General features: G+C 31.6%; 2 protein-coding genes across 2 annotated transcripts; one reads left to right on the top strand and one right to left on the bottom strand.

Annotated features, from left to right (window-relative positions):
* Nucleotides 1–2,607: 2,607 nt before the first annotated feature.
* Nucleotides 2,608–7,736, top strand: Cpap3-d (cuticular protein analogous to peritrophins 3-D). The gene is made up of 5 exons (XM_011053184.2): nucleotides 2,608–2,760; nucleotides 4,218–4,439; nucleotides 5,250–5,517; nucleotides 6,861–6,995; nucleotides 7,185–7,736. The coding sequence occupies exons 1-5, from the start codon at nucleotides 2,706–2,708 to the stop codon at nucleotides 7,198–7,200; spliced, it is 696 nt and encodes a 231-aa protein (XP_011051486.1). The 5' UTR covers nucleotides 2,608–2,705; the 3' UTR covers nucleotides 7,201–7,736.
* Nucleotides 7,723–18,555, bottom strand: LOC105144332 (peritrophin-1). Its single transcript, XM_011053185.2, has 3 exons — nucleotides 18,321–18,555; nucleotides 10,412–10,822; nucleotides 7,723–9,113 (listed from the first exon to the last, which is right to left on the bottom strand). The coding sequence occupies exons 1-3, from the start codon at nucleotides 18,367–18,369 to the stop codon at nucleotides 8,803–8,805; spliced, it is 771 nt and encodes a 256-aa protein (XP_011051487.1). The 5' UTR covers nucleotides 18,370–18,555; the 3' UTR covers nucleotides 7,723–8,802.
* Between the last annotated feature and the right edge of the window lie 4,644 nt (nucleotides 18,556–23,199).

The raw sequence follows: 23,199 nt of genomic DNA, 5'->3' as shown, positions 1-23,199 counted from the left end.
TGCACGTCGAAAACCTCCTCACCCCACAATACTCCAGAATACATCGCGAAATATACTCGCAAAATCACTTCTTCGAACGTATCCTGGATTTCACTCCGGCGAATCAAATGTCAGTATGAGAATTAATTAACCCATTCGTCATAAGATTACATTGCAACATCTGACGTTATAGATGTTATGCCTGTAACTACATTTACTTTTGAGAACTTTTGGCACATTAATAAAAGCATAGCCAAATGAATTGTAACAAATTACGAAATAATGATATTTTTGTAGTTCATTTTGTATTTGCTTCACAATTTTCGTTGTACTGAAATATTAAAAATTCGTTTAATACTTCTTATATTTTATATACTTTTGAATATTGAAAAACTACTTATAAGAAAAACTTAACGATTTGGCGAGATTTACGGTGCACAATAAACAACATGCCACGAGCGAGTTTTCCGAGCTAACAATTTCTCTTCATTTGCCTGATAGCAACCTTTCTCTTTACATAATTCGTGAAGCGCTCGACGAAATATACAATATCACAATTTACATTTTGCTTACAATGCAAAAAATTCGATCAGAATAAATTTTCCGTTCCTAGTACATTTATAAAATAAAAGTTAAAAAATAGAACACGATATAAAAATATACTACTGTAAAAAATAGAACATGATATAATGTTCTATATGTTCTATATTCAATGTAAATACTTTCTTAAATAAGATAAAATATGTATTTTCTTTTCCTTAAATATTTATCTATTATTTTATTATCAATATCAATAGAACGAAGCACAGGATACCACACAATTTCTTTACTAAACAAGATATGTATATTATTTTTCTTATGTTTAGTCTAGTTATTTGTTATGTCTAGTATTATATTTTAGAAACAATTGGTTCATAGAAAGTCTAAATTAATTAACTGACCGTCATCATGACGGTTTTCAATTCGAACGTCTGATCGATCTGTCGACTTGTCTGGCTCGCCTCGGCTGCTTTCACTATCCGGCAATCGGGTCTCTCCTCCTTGGGACCAGTGTGATGGGTCTTGCGTAAGGCTGGCTAAGACTCCAGAGGCCTCGCCGACATGCACGTATATTCGCACCATGTTAATATATCGAGAACACATCTATCTGAGTGCACGTTTTAGTTATTACACGCGTTCGTCAATTATAATTCATTTAGTTGGAGTATATTACATCGTGATTGATGATGTCACAGAAGGAAGAGCGCCTTGACATTAACTGTTAACGTGTCCTTGCTGTTACCATATTCCACTTTCTCCGGAAAACTCGATTTTCTTTTACCGAAAAAACGCGCTTTTTCGACAAGTTAAAATTTGTAAGAGATTGCATGTATATAAGAGATTGAGTCGTATATATATAATTAATAACTATAAATTTAAGAATTCGAGAAGTAGATATTTTCTATATAATTATATAATTATATTATTATAAAATATTTATTATTTAATCCCTAAAAAAATGACTGTTCAAGATGAGTTTAATTCACTTGAATAAAAATTATTAAAACCATTAAAATCATAATTTCTTAATTAGAGAGAGCTCCTTTGATTAATAGCGATATCTTTCAAGTACATCTATAAACACATTGCAATCGTTCGAACTGTTATTTATGCGAAGCATCGAATGATACAATAATGTTCCCATTTACATCGCCGTTCACCGAAAGCGCATAAGTACTGTGCGGCATTAAGCATGCGGAAAAATAACGATCGTGCTTGTGCAACATAGTTCAGTACAGAGTATTTGCGTCGAGGACGTTGCATCCTTAGGCATTTCGAGAGGTGCAGGAAGACTGTACTTTGGCATTAAATCTAACGTCATCTTTTCACACGCGATGCATTCTCTCGCGATTTATCGCGATGCCGTGAGAGATTACAATGATTAGAAAAATGATGATCGCGAATCGCTCCTCTACAGTCAAGAAATATTCTTCGTTTCTTCATACAAATGATTATGTAAGACGTACAGAGAGTGTTAAACGGCTTAAAAATAGATTTCTCGACAGATTTTCTGATGATTGTTGCAAATGTGCCTATTATTATTGCTATATCGTTTAGAATTAATTAACTTATCAATATTCAATTACAATATTCAGCTTTTTTTCCTTATAGATTTGCGTCTTTATATCAGCAAGTGCTGGCTTTTGTTTTTTAAATTTAAATTTTTAAAAATTAAATTAATTCATAAAATAATAATTTATTTTATGTCTCATCGTCACAAAAAAGAAATCCAAAGAATATTCAGCCATTATCTTTGGATCTCGGCAGAACCATTCTTTTCTCATTAGCTTCTAATTCGCGACACTTTTGCAGGATTTATTAGCTGATACATGTTTTGTACATATTGTAGAGAACTCTTTCCCGACTTTCTCCAACAGCTTGGCAATTTATTCAGCTTAAATTCTCTTCTCTCTCCAAATCAATATATCTCACGACACTGAAGGATCCAAACGTGGCACCCGGACAATTCATCACGCTCGGCGCTGCTGATCGGCAGCCCGAGCACGTAGGCAAAACCAACAGCGATCAAGGGGGATCCTGGTGGGGTTTAGTAAAGCCACGGTGAAGGGAGTGAAGGGAGTAGACGGGACCGTTCGGAGGTGTACCGAGGCCGACACCTAAAGTGCGCGCCAATCGTCAACTTCGCCGTCAGAGACAGTAGTCAAGCCGAACTGAGTGCCGGAAAGATGAGCTATTCGAGGAGCGTGACCCTGCTGTTGCTCCTGGCAATCCTGGCACGTGGTAAGTCCACCACCACCGCCACCGCCGCAACCATCATAATCCGCGAGATAGTTACCTTCACCTCGCCTACGCGCAACCCTATACCTCGCATCATGTGTGCATCTTCACCTCGGAATGCGCTTCTCGTCTTCTCCTGTGTACCGAGGACTGCCTCTTCGCAGGCGTAAATACTTTCTTCTTCTCCATGGACTCCTGACAGGTTGCGACATCACCTTCTGCGAGGCTTTCACCGACGAGACCACCATATGTTAAGATCTGCGTGTATGACATAACGACGGACATTCCGAGGTGATCGATGAAAAATGTTACGAAGCGATTTACGATGTAAATGAATTGTGGAACAGGATGATTTTTCGATATTTTTTTAATAACAAATTTTACTTTTCAAAAAAATTGCGCTTAACATTTTCCTAATCTTTTAATAATTGTTGTAATGTTTTGATTTATGTTTTGAAATGATTCATTTTTTAATATGTAACATGTATCATTATATATTTACAATTTTTTATTTTGTGCATTTTTTTATACTGCAAGGTTTTCTTCAAAAATAATTTACCGAGTATTTACTTTTTTTTTAGTCTCGAGTCTCCATTTTAAGAAAAAAAATTTTAATATTTTATAAATTGTTTGTGCTTGTTGTGTCTTTTTCTATAATACATTTCTATACGTATAAGAAAATAATCATTATGCCCGTCACAGACCCGTTGTCGCAGCGTACGTTTGCGGAAAAGTTCAGGATAACTGACATTCGCGAAGCTGTCATGCGAATCAAATCTTTTCGAGTCAATCAAACTTAACCGATAAAGTTTTTCATATTTTTGTTTTTGTTTATTCGAACAAGACAATACGTTGCAAAATGTTTCACTTTTAGAAAAAATAAACTAGATCAAATATATACTTTTAGACTTTACACACATATTTTTTCCACATAATTATGATACAACGTTTTGACTTTGTTCTCCATATATTATATATTTATACATTTGCAGTATAATGACTAATATCAAATAATTAATATTAAATATTTATATATAATATATGTAATGTATAATAATAAATACCATAATTTATTATTATATATATAATAAATTGTAGCATTTTATTATATATTATATATTTATACAAGTATATATATATATATATATATATATATATATATATATGCAATTATTTTAGATTATTTGATTATTTATTGACATAATATTATTATACAATATAATCATTTATTAATATAAAAATCATAAATTATATAACTCACAATAGTAATATAATCCATTATAATACGTATGTTACATAGAGAGTGAATTGTATGCATTTTGAATAATATTTTAGCATAAAAAATATTATAACATTAATAATAATATTTAAATTGCATCTTAAAGAATAAAGATTAGATATTATATATTATTATTAATAAAGAATGATTTTTTTTTGTCATGTAAACTCTCATTTCACAGCCCAAGGTGCCACCCTATTACACGATGCCCCGCCATGCCCTGATCCTTACGGAATTCATGCTTACGCTCACCCTGAAGACTGCGGAGCCTTCTTCTTGTGTACAAACGGCACGCTGACCTTCGAATACTGCGAGAATGGACTTCTGTTTGACGGACACGGTGCCGTTCATAATCATTGCAATTATAATTGGGCTGTCGATTGCGGCCATCGCAAGGCTGACTGTAAGTATTACATTGCATTCGTGATATTCGAATCACTTGTCACTTTTATTATTACCCCAACAGTTTTTACAATTCTATCTTTATCTATCTCGTTTAAAAGAAATAAATTAATATTCAGGTTGGTATTATTGTATTATATAAATATTATTATATATATTATATTTATGCTATTATCAATATCATTGTTCTTTTCATAAAAAATTATGTATTTTATATGAAGATAAAAATCAGACAATTAAAAAGAAACATGTCAGGAAAGTAAAAGTCATATGAAACAAGTGATTTTGGAGGCACTTTAGTGGGTCACGTTAACGCCAATCATTATGATTTCGCTTTCAAGTGAATCTCTTTGGAACTTATCTCTCAACCGACTTAATGGTGCTTCTCGATGCAATCGCGTGACTTTCCAGTTTCCAGTCTTGTTTTTCATATTTTATTGGGCCAAAAAAGTTGATGCTAATAAAAACCAGTAACAGCAAATCAATGCATTTTGCTCTACTATACACGCAGGAAAGAATCATAATGTAATGGTTAATTGAACATATATTCTTTTGGCTGTAGGATTTAGAATTATCTATTTTTGCAATATATTTTTACAAAAAAAAATATAAAATAAGAATCTCTTTCTTTCGTCGAATGACACATTTAGTTTATTTTCAAGTCACCTCACAAAACTCTCGATATAATTAAGATTACATTCCGTTATACATTGCGAATACTGAAAATCTATGGTTTGTATACTATAAATTTTCAGTGCTCACAATTAATAACGGAACGCAGTTTAAGTAAGGAACATCTTCCTCTTTACAGATACGCCGATTAGCAGCCCAGGCTGCGAGTACCAATTCGGTATGTACCCGGAGAGCGACAGTTGCAGCACCACTTACATCAAATGTGTCCACGGTGATCCACTTCAGGCTCACTGCGACCCTGGCCTGGTCTACAATGCCAAGACCCACACGTGCGTTTGGCCGGACGAACTCATCCCCTTCTGCAACCCCGAAGCTATAGTAGGATTCAAGTGCCCGCACAAGCTGCCCCCCAACAGTCCCGCTGCTAAGTTCTGGCCTTACCCGAGGTAATGTACGTGCTACGTGATTATATACGAGATGCGTGTACTTCCGAGAAATCAGTCGTAATGAGAATCCGCGTGGAAATGAAACTGGCAACGAGGATCAACGTACTCTCCGAACGCAGGCGACATTTTTAATTCGCGCACTTTCTTTCTTTCTTCGTTTCTTGGAAAATTAAAAGAATTTAGTTCCTTAACCTCCTGTAAACAAGCACTTTATCGATGTTCTTTTTCTCAATGTTTTTCTTTTTCTCGATTAATAATTTGTTTAATAATTAATAATTTAATTATTTTAATCACTATAAACTTGTAATAATTTCTATGATACAAAAAAGTTCCTTTTTTCTATTTAAAGAAATCAATTAATTTCATCATATATATTTTAAATATTTCCCGAAAAATTACTTAACCTGGTGACTTATTATTATATATCCGAGATTTCTGATAGCTCAATATCTCTTATTATATTCTATTCTAAACAATCATAATCAAAGTCTAGATTTGCATAAATCTGATCATATCAGATTCTTACATGATTCATGCACTCTGTAAATTTGTGGTTGCAATTTGTTGAAATTATGTGTATAATTATTTTACACAGCCGCAAGGTATAATAAAATTTTTCATCTTTCTTTCTTTTTCCCTATTCTTTTTTTTATTACGAGGAAGAATTACTGAAAGAAAATATTGTTCGCTATCGAAGATCGTAAGAGTAAAAGAAGTCGTTAAATGTCAGACATTTTTGCGTAGTACTTCAATTTAAAAACCGATTGTCTTCTGAAAAAAATTAAGAGAACGCGCGTGTTTTATTTAAATATTTAATTTTTTATCACGTTAATAAACACGTTATTTTTTCCTCTTGAATTATGCAGAAAATGTTCCGAATGTTGGAACAGTTCAAGATAGATAAAAATAGAAAAATTTACAACACTTTTTATTATTTAATATTGCAATAATTTAATACTTTTAAGAACCTCTACGGATATTTTCTTCAAAGAAACTACTTGCGCGATTTTTTGTGGATTGTCTCCATATCTTGATATTAAATATTAACGTTTTATGAACCTGATATCATATCAAATTGCTTTTCACTTTAAATGAACTGCAATATTCATAAAACGTGGTATTTAATGATGTCAAGACACAGAAATAATCGCGTAGCTTCTTTGAATTGCAATAACTTGCAATTATTAAATTGTTTCTTGGTCACGGAATAATAGATATTTCATTGTAAATTTTTAAAGAGAGCAATTTTTATTAAATACTGATATTAAATTATAATTTAAGATTTTTATATTTCTTTACGTAAACCAAAAATTTACAAATGGCATGATTTTATATTTTTTTAGATTCCCAGTACCGAGTGACTGCGGTAGATTGATCACCTGTGTCGACGGACATCCGCGACTTCTCACCTGCGGAGACGGAAAACTATTCGACTCGGTGAGCCTGACTTGTCTGGATCCGGACGAAGTTCCTCACTGGTTTGTACACTTTACGTTTTAAAAACTTCAAATCAGGCACATTTGTTTGACTTGAAAAAATAAAAAATATCTAATCTGATAATCAGTATCATCGATAAAAATTTTCGAAATCGAGATACTAACTCAATTTAATGCAGACTATAAGATCAAATATTTTAATTTTCTAACTATTTATGTATTCTTTTTTAGCTCGAATGGTATTTAAAATGGAGGCACAACTCCTGACAATCATCCGCAACTTTAAATCAATGAATTTGGCAAAGAGATATAACGATATTAATTAAAAATTTACAAATGAAGTAAAAAAAAACAGCTGTAAAAAATCAAATTATCACAGGACAATATTAATTTTAGAAATTGTTTAAATTTAAAAAAAATATCAATTATAAAAATTTTTAAAAATACGAACATAAATTACAACATGTTAATAATACAAATATTTTTATACAGGAAATAATTAGAAGGAATTAATTAATAAGAAAAAAATTATAAAAGATGTACATTTCTATTAAATTTCATTTTGATTCGGCGTTGCCAATAGACGAAGATATATCAAACGTAAATTATTATTAATAATAGACGTTTAAAGGGGACCAATTGTACAGTGCGTGAAGAGCAAGTACGATATGTAGTACATATAGTGCATTTATATGTAATACATATAATGTATTTATGATAAATATGATAACAATGTACAGCAACATTGAATAAAATCTGGACATGCGTATAAAAAATATACAACGTACAATTTATTTCAATCGATCTACATATACGTGGTACGAGCCTTATTGTTACGACAGCGGGTGGGGAAAGGAAAAAGGGTGTGACAGGAACGGGGAAAATATTTACATCTCGACTGATGCGAATGGTGAACGGTCCAGGAACCGAAAAAAACGAGATGTTCATAATCAACATTTTATCAGTTAATAATACGAACCTCCATTGAAAAGGAAGAGCTCGATCGGTCAAAGATATAGACGGATCGATAGATGTCTCGGTCCTCGAAAATAATTCCTAATTTTTACTCTAAACTTCTGTTTCATTAAAAACAATCCTATATTTATACATATTTTATCAAATTAGTTTATTCGATATTACTTTTCTTTTGCAATTTATGTATTCTTTGATATGTTTAAGAAATTGTCTGAATTTTTTTAAATTGATCTTTATAACATGCTTAGTTAATTTTATTCCAGTCTTTTTAAATTTATAAAAATATTCAAGTGTCATTTAGAACTTTTACTTTTCTTAAGGTTAGAAAGTTATTCAATTTTTCATTATCTTAGATCATAAATTAATTCATTCAATTGATAAACTTTTCACTTCTTATTAAATGAGAATTAATTAATTCAAATAATAAATTGTTGCTCATTAATTGGGATGAATCGGACCGTATAATTATAGGCAGTTGCCACTCTCACTTTTACTCAAATATGAATTTTACATGCGTATCTGAAAATTAATTCCTTGCGATGAAGATAAAATAAAGATTAAATAAAGACGAGAAAGAACGGAACTTTTCTTTGAGGAATAGCGGGACTTCAACTTCTCTGATATACAGGATAATTTCGGGACATTAAAAAAGATCTAAGAATTTTAAAAAATCTCAAAAATATAAATCCTATAAAAATTCTAGAATTATAAAATAGCGGAACTGCAAAATCACGCGAGAATCTGAGACTTGACGAGAGAACTTCTCAAGCTCTCCGCATTGATCGACGATCTCCGGGATCTCGCTCGTCGAAAAGGGATCTCCTGGTGCTTCCTTCGTCCTTCCAGGTCGGACAGGACGACCTGCTACGAAACTTTAGTTCCTGGGACGCGCCCGTAGAGGAATCGGCAGGGCACCCGATGGCAGAGGCGGCACGCCAGGTGGCAGGTTCTCCTCTTCAGGTTCTTGCTCGTTGCGTCCATCGGGTAACTCGCCTTCGGTGGGCGGCGGTGTCGTGGGAACATCGCAGTCCTCCGTCGGCGGTACCACGCACCTCAACGACCGCCTGTCGAACACCAGCATGGCCGGGCAGCGCTGCAACCGCGGGTAACCACCCTGGCACTGCCAGTAACGGTTGCACGACTTGCCCAGAGGCACATTGCCGTTCGCGTCGTCGTTGCAAAGTGCTGCAAACAGGCTGCGTCTTATTCCTAGTCTAACTGGGGCGAACGCCTAAAGCTCCTCGCTTTCGAGGAACTATTATAGTTAATGACGATCGAAACACGCAAGATCGTGTAGTTCATATGCATATATGTAAATGTACCAATCATTATCTATAATTTTGATAAAATTTTGTTAAACGATTCAAAGTAAAATATTTTGTTAAAATAAAAATAAAGAATACGGTTTTGCATTGCAAATTGATTGATCGTTTTTAATGAATTTCTTGTTATTTTATTGCAAAATGACGATATCGACTCAGTGAAAGTCGAAAACTTTCGTTCGAGATCTAATGATAAATTAATTCGAAATTTAATTATGCAGTGTATGCTTTGTGAATGTCTTTTATTTCCTTCTTTCACTTTGCACATGTGTGAGGTTATTGGCGTGATTTTCGAGAATTCTCTAAAAATTCAAAATTGATAAAATAATTTATCACTAATTATTTAGTGATAAATTATAATTTGCGTTAATATGTCAATCATTAATCCCATCATCAATATTTAAACCGAATATTTTTATATGTAGAAATATTTTAAAATGTTGTAAGAAATATATTTATTTCAATCTTATAATATCTTTCATTATTTCCAACCTTGTGAAAAAGAAATACGATCTCGCGTACGATCGATGCGTCAGCTAGTGTTTGACATTCAGAGAGAGGCGATGCGAATTAATAATAAACGTGTTTTATCGTATCCCGAGGGCGAAGAAGGGGAGAAAGGCGCGACAAGAATTCACTTCGAATGCTAATTAAGTGCCTCGCCCATTTTTCCTTGGGTACTAATTCCTGGAAAGAGCCTCTGAGAAGTAGGCACGAGGAAACGCATCGCGTTCATCCTGTCCGCCCACTTTCGAAAGTGAAAATAATCGTTAAAATTCCGCTTCTTGTGCGAATTAAGCCTAAAACCGCATCTTAAAAGATGTATCCGTTGAATTTAGCCGAATGCCAATTAATTCCCAAGATAAATGTTATTCCGAAGATAAATAAAAAAGCGAAAAGATTTAACTGTGGGTTTAAAGTAGTCGATAAGAATGGAATGCTATTTGCAGAACATCCTTACTCCTCAAAATACTTGTTTTTTTGATAAAATAGTATGTGATCATTAACATGAATTTTTATGCGAAATAATAATATTCCATTTTATCTTTTTCCATGAATTATTTCAAATTCTTATATATAAATTCTAATATCTAAACTTTCTGATAAAATTCCCTGGCTATCTCTCGACCTGTAGATCTCTCGATCATCGTAGATACTTACGATGCTTCTGGCATCCCTCGACGTTCTCGGGCCAGTCACAGGATCTAGCTCGTTCATTATAGAGCAAACCACCTATGCAGAGCTGCTCGGTGGCAGTGCCGTTCCAGCAAGTCCAGTACCTGGTGCAGGAAGTTTCGTGACCAAAGATCCCATATAACCAGTCACAATGCTCGGTCGGGATCGGCGGATTTGCTTGGCGTTTGCCGTCACAGTAATTTGCACGCCATGGATAATCGCAGCCCTCGGTGACACCGCGATGCTTGCCGGCGAATACGAGACCATTCGGACAGTCGAACAGCTCTGGGCGACCGTTCACGCATTCCCAATAACGATCGCAATACTCAGCATCGCCCACCACTCGCGATTTTGTCTGGCACGGGTCCTCCTGTTGTTGCTTCTGGCCCAGCAAGCCTGTAAGCGTGAAAGCGTAAATGCTTGTCTTGCTAATTGAGTTATCTTTCATATTCCTTAAGATGAGATCAAGTCGTTGGGATCACAGTAAGAGAAATCATTTAGGAAGATTAAGATGCAGCTTAATCCTTTGATGTAGAATTTAGAAGAGTACTTATATTTCCTCATTCATGATTAATTTATGATTAAAGATGATAGTCTTCTTCTCTTCCTGGTTTTCTTCTGTCTTTATTCCTTACTTTCTCGACGCTAATCGAGCTACGTAAATTATCTGGCTGCTCATTAATGAGCTCTCAAATTTATTCACCAAGTTATCGTGTCATTAACCTTTTTTTTCGATAAGTGCTAATTATCCTTTCCTTTCCTTTCCGTTCTCATCTAATGAACCGCGATTACGAAATATCAGAGTACGTATATAGCATATCAAAATTCGAATTCCACCTGCACATGTCCTCCGCGAAGAACACTGAACGCCCCGCGAATATTAAGAATTGCCGGCATGTGTATTTACTAACAATGTGTAATTTCGAAATCATTTAGCGTAGCAATGAAACTTGTGTTAATTCGGAAATTACCTTATTAAAATGCCTTTTATATAAGCAGAATTAATATATTGCTCAAGGATATCGCTCCATTGATTAATGCACGAAATGCCTAGAATGCATATCCTTCTTCCGCGTTATAGAAAAATATTCTATGGCAAGATGACATCACAAAGTTCTTTCATCAAGTCAAGCAATTCTTTGCATAAGGATATTTACATTGAAAATGGAAAGTTAAGACTAGCTATCAATAATCGTTTTTTTTTTTCATTCAGAATATTCCTATTATAGAGATATAAAAAGTTTATTCTTACGCAGTTTATATAGAAATATTTTATAACTTTTCCTAGACGTCTCAAGAGTGACTTAAAAATATCATCTTAAAATATTTAAACAAGTCACTCAGATTTATGGTCTCAAAATAGAAGAAAACTTCATGGAGTTCTTCCATAGTTTTTATTTTTATTTTTTTATTTGTAATCCTTTAAATAAGGAATTAATTTTTTTTCATTTGAGGTTTGCGTCGAAGTTACATGCACAAATCGAAAGTATGCAACATAAACTGCTGGTGCCGTTTTACCACGATGTTCAATCGTTTCGCTAATGATTCAACAGAAAAGCAAATAATAAAATAAGGTGGGAAGCCGGCACGAGGCACGCTCCCAAGACTACTCTCGAGTGAAAGTGCCTAGCCTTGACTTGCAACCTTCGGGGGCAGTCCTGCTCCACACCTCTGCTCCACTTCTGGACCCTAAGCTTCCCTTTAATACACGAAAGATTCGACTGACCAGTCGATTAACCTAATATCATTCTCGATTCCAGTTGGCGGAATATTCCTCATGTTTGTTAAAATTACGTTATAAACTTTTCTCAGTTTTATCTTCTAGTTAATTTTTATTTTTATTATAATCTTTTTTTTACGTATGGTTTAATATATAATTTAACTTATTTTTAGTTTTAACTTTTTAAGAGATTAATGTGTATGTCTTGCTATCAAGATCCATAGCAACATAAATTTATTTTAGTTTGTAAGAGAAGTTTCCTGTTGTGGATTCCATTTATAATACATATCTTATTTTATGAAACAAAAGATATGAATTAACATGTAATCAATCACTCGTCAACAATTTCGATTTTATTTTTCATTTCTTCTTCATATTCTCTCTCTCTCTCTCTCTCTCTCTCTCTCTCGTTCTTTTCTCAATTTGTTGTTATGTTGTTATATTGTTCCGACCGCCCACCCTTAAGAGATCTAATCTGAGAGTGAAATAAAGACCTCTTGCTCAACCTTTCTCTTTCTCTCAGGATCTGAAGATCGAGATTAAGATGAAAATAAAAGATCTTCAGAGAAGAACACCAGAATCTTCGACAGGTTCTGTCTCTCGGTGCTTGAAGCAAAACGAGAGATCATGACCCTATCTTTAAAACCATTTTGCAAGAGATTCTAATGATGCCACGCCTCAAATCTTTTATTTTCATCTCGATCTTGATTACGTTATTAAAGTGACGTTAATCATGATACTTAAGACTCATCATTTTAGATTATGTCGATTATCTTTGATTATAAAGTTCATAATAAATTACAAGAAATACTCAAAATATGTTTAGAAGTATCATGCCGACATTTTTCATATCTTTCAAGATGTTGCAAAGAAAATCAGAATCTTGAAAAGAATTTTCCGAAATTTCGATATATGTATAAGCGTCGGAACAAAAAGATACCAATAATAATGCGATAATAAAGCAATAATGCGACCTCGATAATAACAGTCTCATCAACAGTCGTTGATCATCATGTTTACATGCTATAAATATACTTTTATATTATAACCTGTAACCGCAGAAAAGTTGCATGTTGTTGGCTAACTAGTTTGAGCGGATAAGGGAGGAAAGCGAAGCACGATCGATCTCACGATACGAATAATCTCGTGGGGAAGCAGCTTTGCCCGTCTGAGAAAGAACGTTTGAGAGATTGTGAGTTTCCACCGGCACAGATTGCGTAAACTATACTCTTAATTATCTAAAAATATCTTTATAACATCTAGGTAAATAAATTAAAAAACTAGGTAAATATAAATCTTTATAACATCTTGTTAAATATATGTCTACTTTTTCCCAAATTATGTATTTTTTAAATTATTTATTTTTTAAATCTTAAGTCCATAAATATAACTTGAAAATTTCATATTTTATTTTTAAAATATTCTTTCACTTCGCGAGTAAAATAATAGTAGCCATAGAATTCTTAGTTCTATGTAGATATTAAAATTTTTGATTTGAGATAAATGCTTTGACTGCAAAATCAAAAAAATTTACAACATTTTTGTCTTCTCTAATAAATTTTGTATACAATACATTTATTTTATATATTAGGTGTTGGAATTAATTCGTAGCGTTTTACAAGCGATGGGAAGTACTTTCATTAATGTATTTTTTAATGCTCATGTGAAATAAATAACATTCTTTCATTAAAAACGCTACGAATTAATTCCAACACCTAATAATATTATCAATTTTATATATTATTTTTCCTTCCTTTTTATTAATCGAACAAAAGAATAAAAAATTCTCTCGTCTCTTTTTCGAACGAGTGAAAGAAGAAATTCTTACTGCGATTATCGACGACTGGGACGTATCCAGACTGATACGATTACTAGGCATTATCCTTCAAAAATTATGCAAATGCCATCAAGGATCCTTAATACGAGAACCGTGGCCACCCGTGAGAGCGATCTTGCGCTCGAAAAATAAAGAAGATAAATCCATTTGGACGCAAAACCGGCGCGATTAATCGATTTGCGCGCTCGGCCGTCACGGTACCGCAAATAGGTGGAGACATCCACGGAGACGTTGTGGCAAATTACGCAAGCGAGACGCTTAGTTAACATGGCACCAGGTTACTTTCCCTTCCTTTACGACTTCTCGTAGGCAAGTAGCCGGAGCCGCAATAGCTTGGCAGTCGTAACTGCTCGCCTCAAAGCAGGATCGGCCGGCAGCGCTTTGCTCCTCGCGAGGATTTCACGCTCCGTGCAAAACATGCGGCTTCGGATGAGTGACGGTTTAAGGAAGTCCCTCGCTTGGAAGGATTTACGAGGAATCGATTTTACACTGCAGGAAGAATTCTCGCGGCGTAGTATAGATTTATTGGTGATTCGGTCGATGATCAGCGCGTGAAACATCATCGTTAATTTTTAGAAAGTACACTTGAGAAATAACGCGCGATAACAATGTAATTGTCCTAATTTGAAAATGAAAAAATGTCTCGACATAATTTCATCATTGGATTCAGGGAAACGATTTTCTCGTACCAAAATTTTCGTAGCAAAAAATAAATTTGGTCTACAAAAAATCAATGCACTGAGAAAAAATGTACTAAATTTTAATAAATATTTATTTGAATAATGCCAACTAAATATTACTTACAGTAAATAAATATTTATTCGATAAAAAGGTGATTGTTAAATCAAATTAATGGCTATTGTGCCGAATAAATATATTTTTACATTTAGTAAATATTTAGTTGATATACTATTCAAAAAAAAAAATTAAATTATTTATTAAAATTTAGTATTTTTCTCACCTAAATTTTATTGAAATTAAATTTAATAAAATCCCTTTTTCAGATAAATTTCACTTTACTTTCATCACTAATTTTTCATTTTTGTTATTTCATTTTTTCAATACCAGTGGCTACTTGTCAAAATTTTTAAATGTCACTACAACAGTTAAGATAAAAATGTCTTGATAAATTTCCTAAAGATTAAATATTACATAAATTACGCATTACCGCATTAGATAAAAAAATGCATTCGGCTTTTATTTTTAAATAACAAGGCAAATCACAAATATATCTTTTTTCCCTTTTTTCTATCTTTCATTCTCGGCCTTCTCACATTCCTTTCCATGAAAAATAAGCAAACTCTATCCTTCCTGAGACCGGTAAAACTTAAGGAATGCAAAGTTAGTGCCCCACCTTATAGCTCGATAAAGCGCAACGTTCTCGACAAAATCGCGCCATGTCAGAACAACAATGACGTTTATGAGATCCGTTTCTCCTTTCCTTCCTATTTGTACCCTTTTTATCGTCCAATCAATAATTCAAGTCGAGCGAAACGTTTTATCCGATGCTATTACATCGCCACTTCCGGAACCGGTCAACGTTTACGTTGCAACTCTGCACTATAGGCGGGAAAACAGGCGTGGGAAGCAGATAAATAAATGGATGAATGAATAGAACTTTTCTCCGCAAAGATTACGCACAGTAGCTGCCGATCAGTCTCAAAGTAATATTTTCAAATGTCGTCGTAGAAAGTAAGACTTCTTGCGTAAGCGTTATAAAACTGAGTTATCGACAATCATATATTTTCAAAGAATTAGATAGATTCCTTCGTGTAGACATCACTATCATCGATGTTTAATGAATTGTGATAAAAAAGCATTTATAGTACGTAAACATTATGATTCACAAAGAAGAAGAAAAGAGAAAAAAAAGATTTAAAATAAAATTAAATAATATAAAAATAAAATTGAAATATATAAAAAATACAGAATTTTTTTTTATTATAGTAAAAACCAATATAAAAGTAAAATTGAAGACAAAATTATATAAAAGAGATAATAAAATGCAATAATAATATAAAATTTATATAAAACGAATAAGGAAATATAATATCTATAATATATTTATTAAACTGTTATATGTATAGTCATAAAAAAATTTTGATAATAAGAAAATAAAGATAATATTCATACACTAATTATAGGTGTTGGAATTAATTCGTAGCGTTTTTTATGAAAGAAAGTTATTATTCACATGAGCATTATTAAAAAATACATAATGGAAAGTAATCCCACACTTGTAAAGCTACGAATTAATTCCAACCATCATAAATAATTTCTTATTTAAAGAAAAATAAAATTTCTTAGAAATATTTGAACTTGAAAATGTGAGTGAACAATAAGTAATTTCAACTAAAAAGTTGTTTACTAAATAATTATAAAACAATAAACAATTGAGAGAAAAATAAAAAAACAGAGAGAAAGAAGAGAGAGAGAGAGAGAGAGAGAGAGAGAGAGAAAGAGAAAGAGAGTAAACTGCAGGCTGAGCTACTTTCATATTTTCACTCCTGGCAGACGAGAGAAAGTTCTTGAGATGTGTGAAACCTGGTGAATGGCCACCATTGTTCTTACGAAGATGCGTGTAATAATTGCGGAGCAATGGACCGCTGTTTACTACAGATTCTGCACCTCGAATGTCGCGAGGATTGTGCAATGAAAATTGTTCTCGGGCTCATTATCTAACTTCACAACATTGTTCTCCTTTATCAGATTAGTATTTATGTAATTTTGTCACATGAAATTGTTCATTAGTTTTCACTACTTTCGCGAACATGGAACTAATTTAATGAGATATAATATTATTCTTAGAAGTTATTCATATAAGTATCGTTATAATTTTTATATAATTGATAATTGTACATCTAATATGCATTTTATTATGTAAAATTAATCGATTCCTTCATTTCCTTCAATCAAAAAATTGCCAACAAAGAAATATAGAATTATTAATTCAATTATTCATTAAATTAATTTAATTCGCATCTCTGTGAACGTTAAAATCGATGAAAGAAAAAAACAAAACAAGGAAGAAAGAGAAAGAGAGAGTCTAATTAACAAATCATGAATAAATGACAATTCTTATTCATTTGATATAAAACCTATATTTCTTACTTAATGCGAAAGTGATAAACTATTACTAGTTAATCATCGATAGAACGATACGATAATTAACCGCTCAATAAGAAAACGAAATAGGTCGCTTTCGTGAATCATCGATCTCGCGAAGGACATAAGACGATCGCTTTTAATCAATATAACGTCTGCGATTATCGAGGATTCGCAAAAGAAAGTAGAACGATCCACGTAATTTTTTTAGTTTCACTAAAATGACGATGGCTGTGTGAAAATTTCACCGTTTTCGCACCTCGCTCAACATGTCTTGGTTTTATTGATCGACTCTTATTATTTATGAAGATAGCCAGGCGAACGTACCTATCTCGAAAGTGAAAGCCAAACGATCGATAGATCAAGTCAAGATCAAAGACGATCGACTTCTAAAAATGTCAGATGTTTCTATGGTTTAATTTAAACAAATATTTCTAAAAATTTGTTTTTATATTATCGAGATGAAAGAGATAAATAAATGATGTTTAAATATTAAGAATTGTTAAAAATTATATAATAATCTTATTATCAGAATAAATTATCAATTATTATTTCCAATAATTAAAAATTAATTAAATAGTTAAGTTTTAGATTAATTTATTTATTAAATCATTAATGATGTTATTGAGAACAGAATAAAATTATGTAAAATGAAATGTAATTATCAAATTTTTTAAATTAAATTTAAATAATTTTAATTTAAATAATATTAGAAACATGTGTTAATAATTAACAAAATTTACAAAATTATAAAAACATAAAAATTATATTTACAAAAAAAAAAGAAAAATATAAATATTTAATTCAATATTTACATATAAGTATGCTAAATTTATTAAAGTATTAAATTATTATGAAAAAGGTCCTCTTTCATTAACAAAAAAAAGTAAAAACAGTAAAGACATTTAATGAAATGTCTGCAGTTTTTTAATAACTTTATCAATATTTTCTTTTTATTAATGGTAATGTGTAATAAAATTAAAAAAATTATATTGTAATTCACTTTAACATTAAATAATATTAAAAATGTTTTAATTAATGTAAATGTAGACAAATATATATTTATTTGCAAATAAATTAACAATATTAATCTACGCGGTCCATTGAATCAATCAAAGAGTCTGTAAAAATCTCAAAGATAAGGCAAGGAATAACCAAGCGAAAGAGAAGTCGGAAGACAGAGGAGAGGAAGACAGAGAAGAAAAAGAAGAAGAAGAAGCGGAAAGACTCACCCTGCGCAGCCAAGAGCACCAGGACGAGCGGAAGTATCTGCTGCGACATCCTGAGAAAATGATGTACGATAACGCGAAATGTCAATCCCTAGTCGGCAAAATATTCCGGTTTCTGTTTGGGATATATATTCTCTCTTTCTCTGCGTTGACGTGTGGGAGCCGAGGAAGCTCGGCTGATGAGTTTTCGTGTCGAGACTGGTCACTGGGAGAGGCGTTTGCTTGGTGTCTTATATGAGCGCCCCACTCTCCATCCCCGACCGATCTCTGGGGCCGCATAGGAAGGCTCTACCTAGAGGAACACACCTGGTTTCGTCTATCGAGAGTTCTAGAACTGATAATGGCCTGATGACACCGTCGTAAAATGCATCCGCAGGAATCCCTTCACATAACTCATTAGGAGACGGTTGCACACGTCCTTAATAATAATAATAAGAATCGTCATACTCGGTGATTTATTACACATTGAGGCCATTATCTCGTGCTTAACGCTTCGACTACTATGATTGTCTACATTTCCTTGGGAGTAATAGTATTGTGTACTAACTGATGACCTCATTTTCTGTTTAGTTCTCATTAGGATCATTCGTATATGAATAACGTAAATTAATAGGCAAAACAAGATCTTCAATTTAAGTGCCTTCAATCTAAATTTAAATTCAATCTAAATTCTGAGTAAATGCAAATGTAATTCTTATAGTAATGTTTCGGTAAGTGAATTAGCAAATATCTTCTCCTCGGCAACTTCAAAATTCTTATTAAAAATATTTTTCCTGTCAACCTGTTTCTATATGTTGATAATATATAGAATATAAGAAAATAATATAAGAAAATAATCATTAAATAAATAATAATTATTATTATATTTATTTAAAATAGCAAAAGTAGGTAAGTAGTAAAAAGAAACTAGCAAAATAAATATAAAGATGAATAAATACATAGAAAGCATCTACAACAGTTTAACTAAATATTAAAATATAATTGAGAATTGTCATAGAATTTGATGGGATGAAAATGAAATATATCCCTATAAATTATTTAAAAAATTTTCATTTCGTATTCTGTCAAACCATCCGTATAAGTCATGTGCTACAAATCAGTGCCAACAATGTTTGAAAAACTCGCCTATTTCATTAAGTATAAATTTTATGTGGATATAACAACTTTGTCAGACTAGACGGAGCAAGACTAATTAATAGTTGATATCTTCGTCGACGCTTCAGCTTACAACGCGTACTCTTTTATGATTGAAGAACAGGTATCCCACTAAGAAAGAGAGAGGAAGTGAAATTCTGTTCCGAAGGAAACGAGATCGTCACGGAATACGAGTAAAATTTTTGCTCGTTAATTAGGAAGAAAATTCATTCAGCAAAAATTTCATTTACACGCAGGAAAAAGAATTCATTCAAAAGAAATTTATTTTCAACCACTAGAAAAAGAAGATAGGTAATTACATTTGCTATGTCCTCTAAAAGAATTAATATATATAATATACAATATTATATATATATATAATATTATATATATATATTATATACATATTAGGTGTTGGAATTAATTCGTAGCGTTTTACAAGTGATGGGAAGTACTTTCATTAATGTATTTTTTAATGCTCATGTGAAATAAATAACATTCTTTCATTAAAAACGCTACGAATTAATTCCAACACCTAATATTATAATACATATATAAAAAATTTTTTTAATGCAAGATAATTTAATTGAATTTTGAATTTTATTATTTTAATATCGAATACTTCAATGAAAAATTATAATAATATATTATGCTATTCAAGCTTATTTATTTCAATTTGAATTTTAATTTATAATCTAATTATATTTAATTACTTAATTCCTTTCTAAACTCTTCTATCTTAACTTCGAATAATAATCAGAAAATCAAACCGATTCTATCGTGAATCGCATGCCTCAGGCATTATAATTATCGCGATATCCTAAGGTGAGATATTCACAAGCACGTGGCATCTATCTTTTCCGTTATCTCGAACCGCTACCGTTAACTGCAACGTTTATTTCGCGTGCATGAGTGGCCTCGAGACAAGGCCTTCACGGTTTCCCTTCCCGAGTGTCCAGCCGATCAGCTTCACGCGATGAGACGGTGAAAATAAAGGCGAAACACTCTCGATGAGTCGCACGAGATGCCTACTTCTCATACAAATCGTGTCGCGTCAACATGATATATACTTATATATATATACTTATATAATTTACAAATATAATATAATAATATAGGAGAAAGGGAGATTCAGTCCTAGAAGAACATTGCCTACTTCAAGAAAAAATGACTTTACATTGACTGAATAATTTTAACATACTATAACACTTCGTTGTTGTTTATTTTATCTATTTACATGTCAAGCAATTTGTAGAACACTTGTAATATTAGTATTATGTATGACGATTTTAATATACTAATAACAAGCATAAGATATAATGAATTAATGGCTCCTTTCTTGCCATCTTTCATTCGTTGTTTCGTGGGAACTTCTATAAATCACTACTCCGATCCTAATCATTAAGAAATCCTAACATTCCAATTCCAACGGGAATTCGCAACTAAAGGAATTCGAGATGTTTCAAGAATGATCGGACAATTTTTTTTGTTCAACGTCGCTTTATCTGATTGCAGAATCAAAAGAAAAATATTTCACTGTACACAAGTTAGGAAAATCCTTTCTAAGAATGTTAATGTATTCGTTTCCGTTTAAAAAACAAGATGGATATATTTTTATTACCGCATATTATATAACACACATTCACAATGCATCAAATGTACAAATCAATCAATTGTACAAATTGTAAAAGGCAGATATCTTTCAACTTTCGAAATTAAAAGATTAAAAATATTATCCTGTACTCTTTCCTCTCTTTTAACTCAAAACAAAAACTGTTGATTAATATAGAAAACAGCAATTTCTTGAACATATGTATTTGACCAAAACATATAAAATATAAAAAATATTGCATTAAACGACCGGCGCTTTCCAAGGATTTTTTCACCGGGTGCTCTTATGCAAGTGAAGGCAACGACGGAGAGCACAAAAACGGACGTTTGTTGGATAAAATTATCACGATGCTCGGTGGGAATGGTCACAAGAGGAAACGAGACATATAAGAATGAAACAATGGGACGCCCAGTTTCGCAACTATCTCGCAATCCCATCCTCGATTTGCAAAAGAAGAGGTCGATCGTTAACGTATCAAATTATTCACAATCACTGGATGTTTTGTTTTCTGTCCCGTATAATTAAAGCTTAAATATAATAATTATGTAAAAATTAAAAAAAGTTAACTATAAAAATAAATATATAATTAATAAAATTATCGAGATAAAGTTATAATAAATGAAGATTGGAAAATTCAAATTACTTTATAAATTTCTTATTTTGAGTCTTATTTAAAATATAAAAAATTTAAATTAAATATAAAGAATAAATGATAGACAAAATAATTAATTATAAACTGATTCTCAAAAAATTTATATAAGATAAATGCAATTGGAAATTTGGAAGTTAATTTATTTTTTTAATTAAATTTTTTATGTAAAATTTATGTAAAATTTTTTAAACTTTAAATTTTTTATATTAATATTTTAATAATTATATAAATTTGTATATAAAAATATTATTATTATTTAATTCTTATATAAAAATTAACATCAGAATTTTTTCAATATATCCTAAGAGAACTCCTAGATAGTGGCAAACCGTGTTGCATTAAAGTAAAACTGGTTATATGTCGATAGAGATATCGTCTAATTTTCATATAAATATAATATACAATAAATATAATTAAAAACTTATACAAAAAACAATTCTTTGTATATTTCCTTAGATATCATCCAAAATTATAGACATAATTAATTTTTCACTTAATTTGTAATAAAGTAATAAGTTGAGCCTTCAAATTTAAAATACTTATATAATTTTACTATATGTAATTTTGCACATTCACTAAATAGATTCTTTTTGTATAAAATAGAATCTAATGTACATAAGAAAAAATTTATATATATTGTATTCAAAGATATCGATGTTACACTAAAATATTGGTCGAAAACTAACACATATTCTCTCTCTTTCTTTCTTTTTCTCTTTCTCTCCCTTTTTCATTTTCTCTCTTTATTCTCTTCAATCTCATGTAAAATTCCGCGACAGTGCGACTTTCCGCGATGCAATCGTGTTAACGCGTTACATACGTTGCCGTAATTGACTGGATGCAGTAACAGCACGACTATGCCAACGAATTTCTACTTCTGCGAACTTACGTAAGAGAAGCTATTTCAAGTTTTGAATAAAAAATTTCATTTCAAGAATATTTTCAGGTTTGTGCATAACGTAATAAATCATAATCATGATGATTTACAATTGCTGATTTATGATGTTATGCACAGAAAAAATGAAAACACGAAAATTTGCAACAAGATGTAAACTTTGACATTGAAACAATTTCTCGATAAATTTATAATAAAAATTTTTTTTTAACAAAGAATCACATTATTATACATATTTTATAATTTATAACTTTAAAATATTTTCCTGTATTATTATATAATACATTATTTTATAAATTTCAAAATATTTTTAATATTTAATTTATATATTATACTTTTCCGTAAAAAGATTTTACAATTATACCAGATACAATAAAAAATTTCTAAAAAAATTATCCTTTTATTATAAAAATTTAATTTATTTTATATTAATTCCGCATATTGCTATTATTATTATTATTATTTATTTTAGTATTCAAGCATTGAATTAAGATTCTGTCTACTTTACATGTCACGTCGGTGTTGCAAGAATCAGAACCTTGTTGAAAACCGCGAACACCTGTCGCCATGTAAAATTACGAAACGCGCC

The sequence above is a fragment of the Acromyrmex echinatior genome, chromosome 11 (genome assembly GCF_024713525.1).
Source record: "Acromyrmex echinatior isolate Ae372 chromosome 11, ASM2471352v2, whole genome shotgun sequence".
NCBI lineage: Eukaryota > Metazoa > Arthropoda > Insecta > Hymenoptera > Formicidae > Acromyrmex > Acromyrmex echinatior.
Note: the sequence above shows the minus strand (reverse complement) of the source record. Positions and strands in the feature narration are given on the sequence as shown.

Coding starts and splice junctions, on each gene's coding strand:
- Cpap3-d (XM_011053184.2), top strand. CDS start 2,706: ATGAGCTATTCGAGGAGCGTGACCCTGCTGTTGCTCCTGGCAATCCTG. Junction 4,440..5,249: donor CGGCCATCGCAAGGCTGACT/GTAAGTATTACA, acceptor TCCTCTTTACAG/ATACGCCGATTAGCAGCCCA. Junction 5,518..6,860: donor AAGTTCTGGCCTTACCCGAG/GTAATGTACGTG, acceptor ATATTTTTTTAG/ATTCCCAGTACCGAGTGACT.
- LOC105144332 (XM_011053185.2), bottom strand. CDS start 18,369: ATGTCGCAGCAGATACTTCCGCTCGTCCTGGTGCTCTTGGCTGCGCAG. Junction 10,823..18,320: donor GGTGCTCTTGGCTGCGCAGG/GTGAGTCTTTCC, acceptor TCACGCTTACAG/GCTTGCTGGGCCAGAAGCAA. Junction 9,114..10,411: donor CGAGGGATGCCAGAAGCATC/GTAAGTATCTAC, acceptor GCCTGTTTGCAG/CACTTTGCAACGACGACGCG.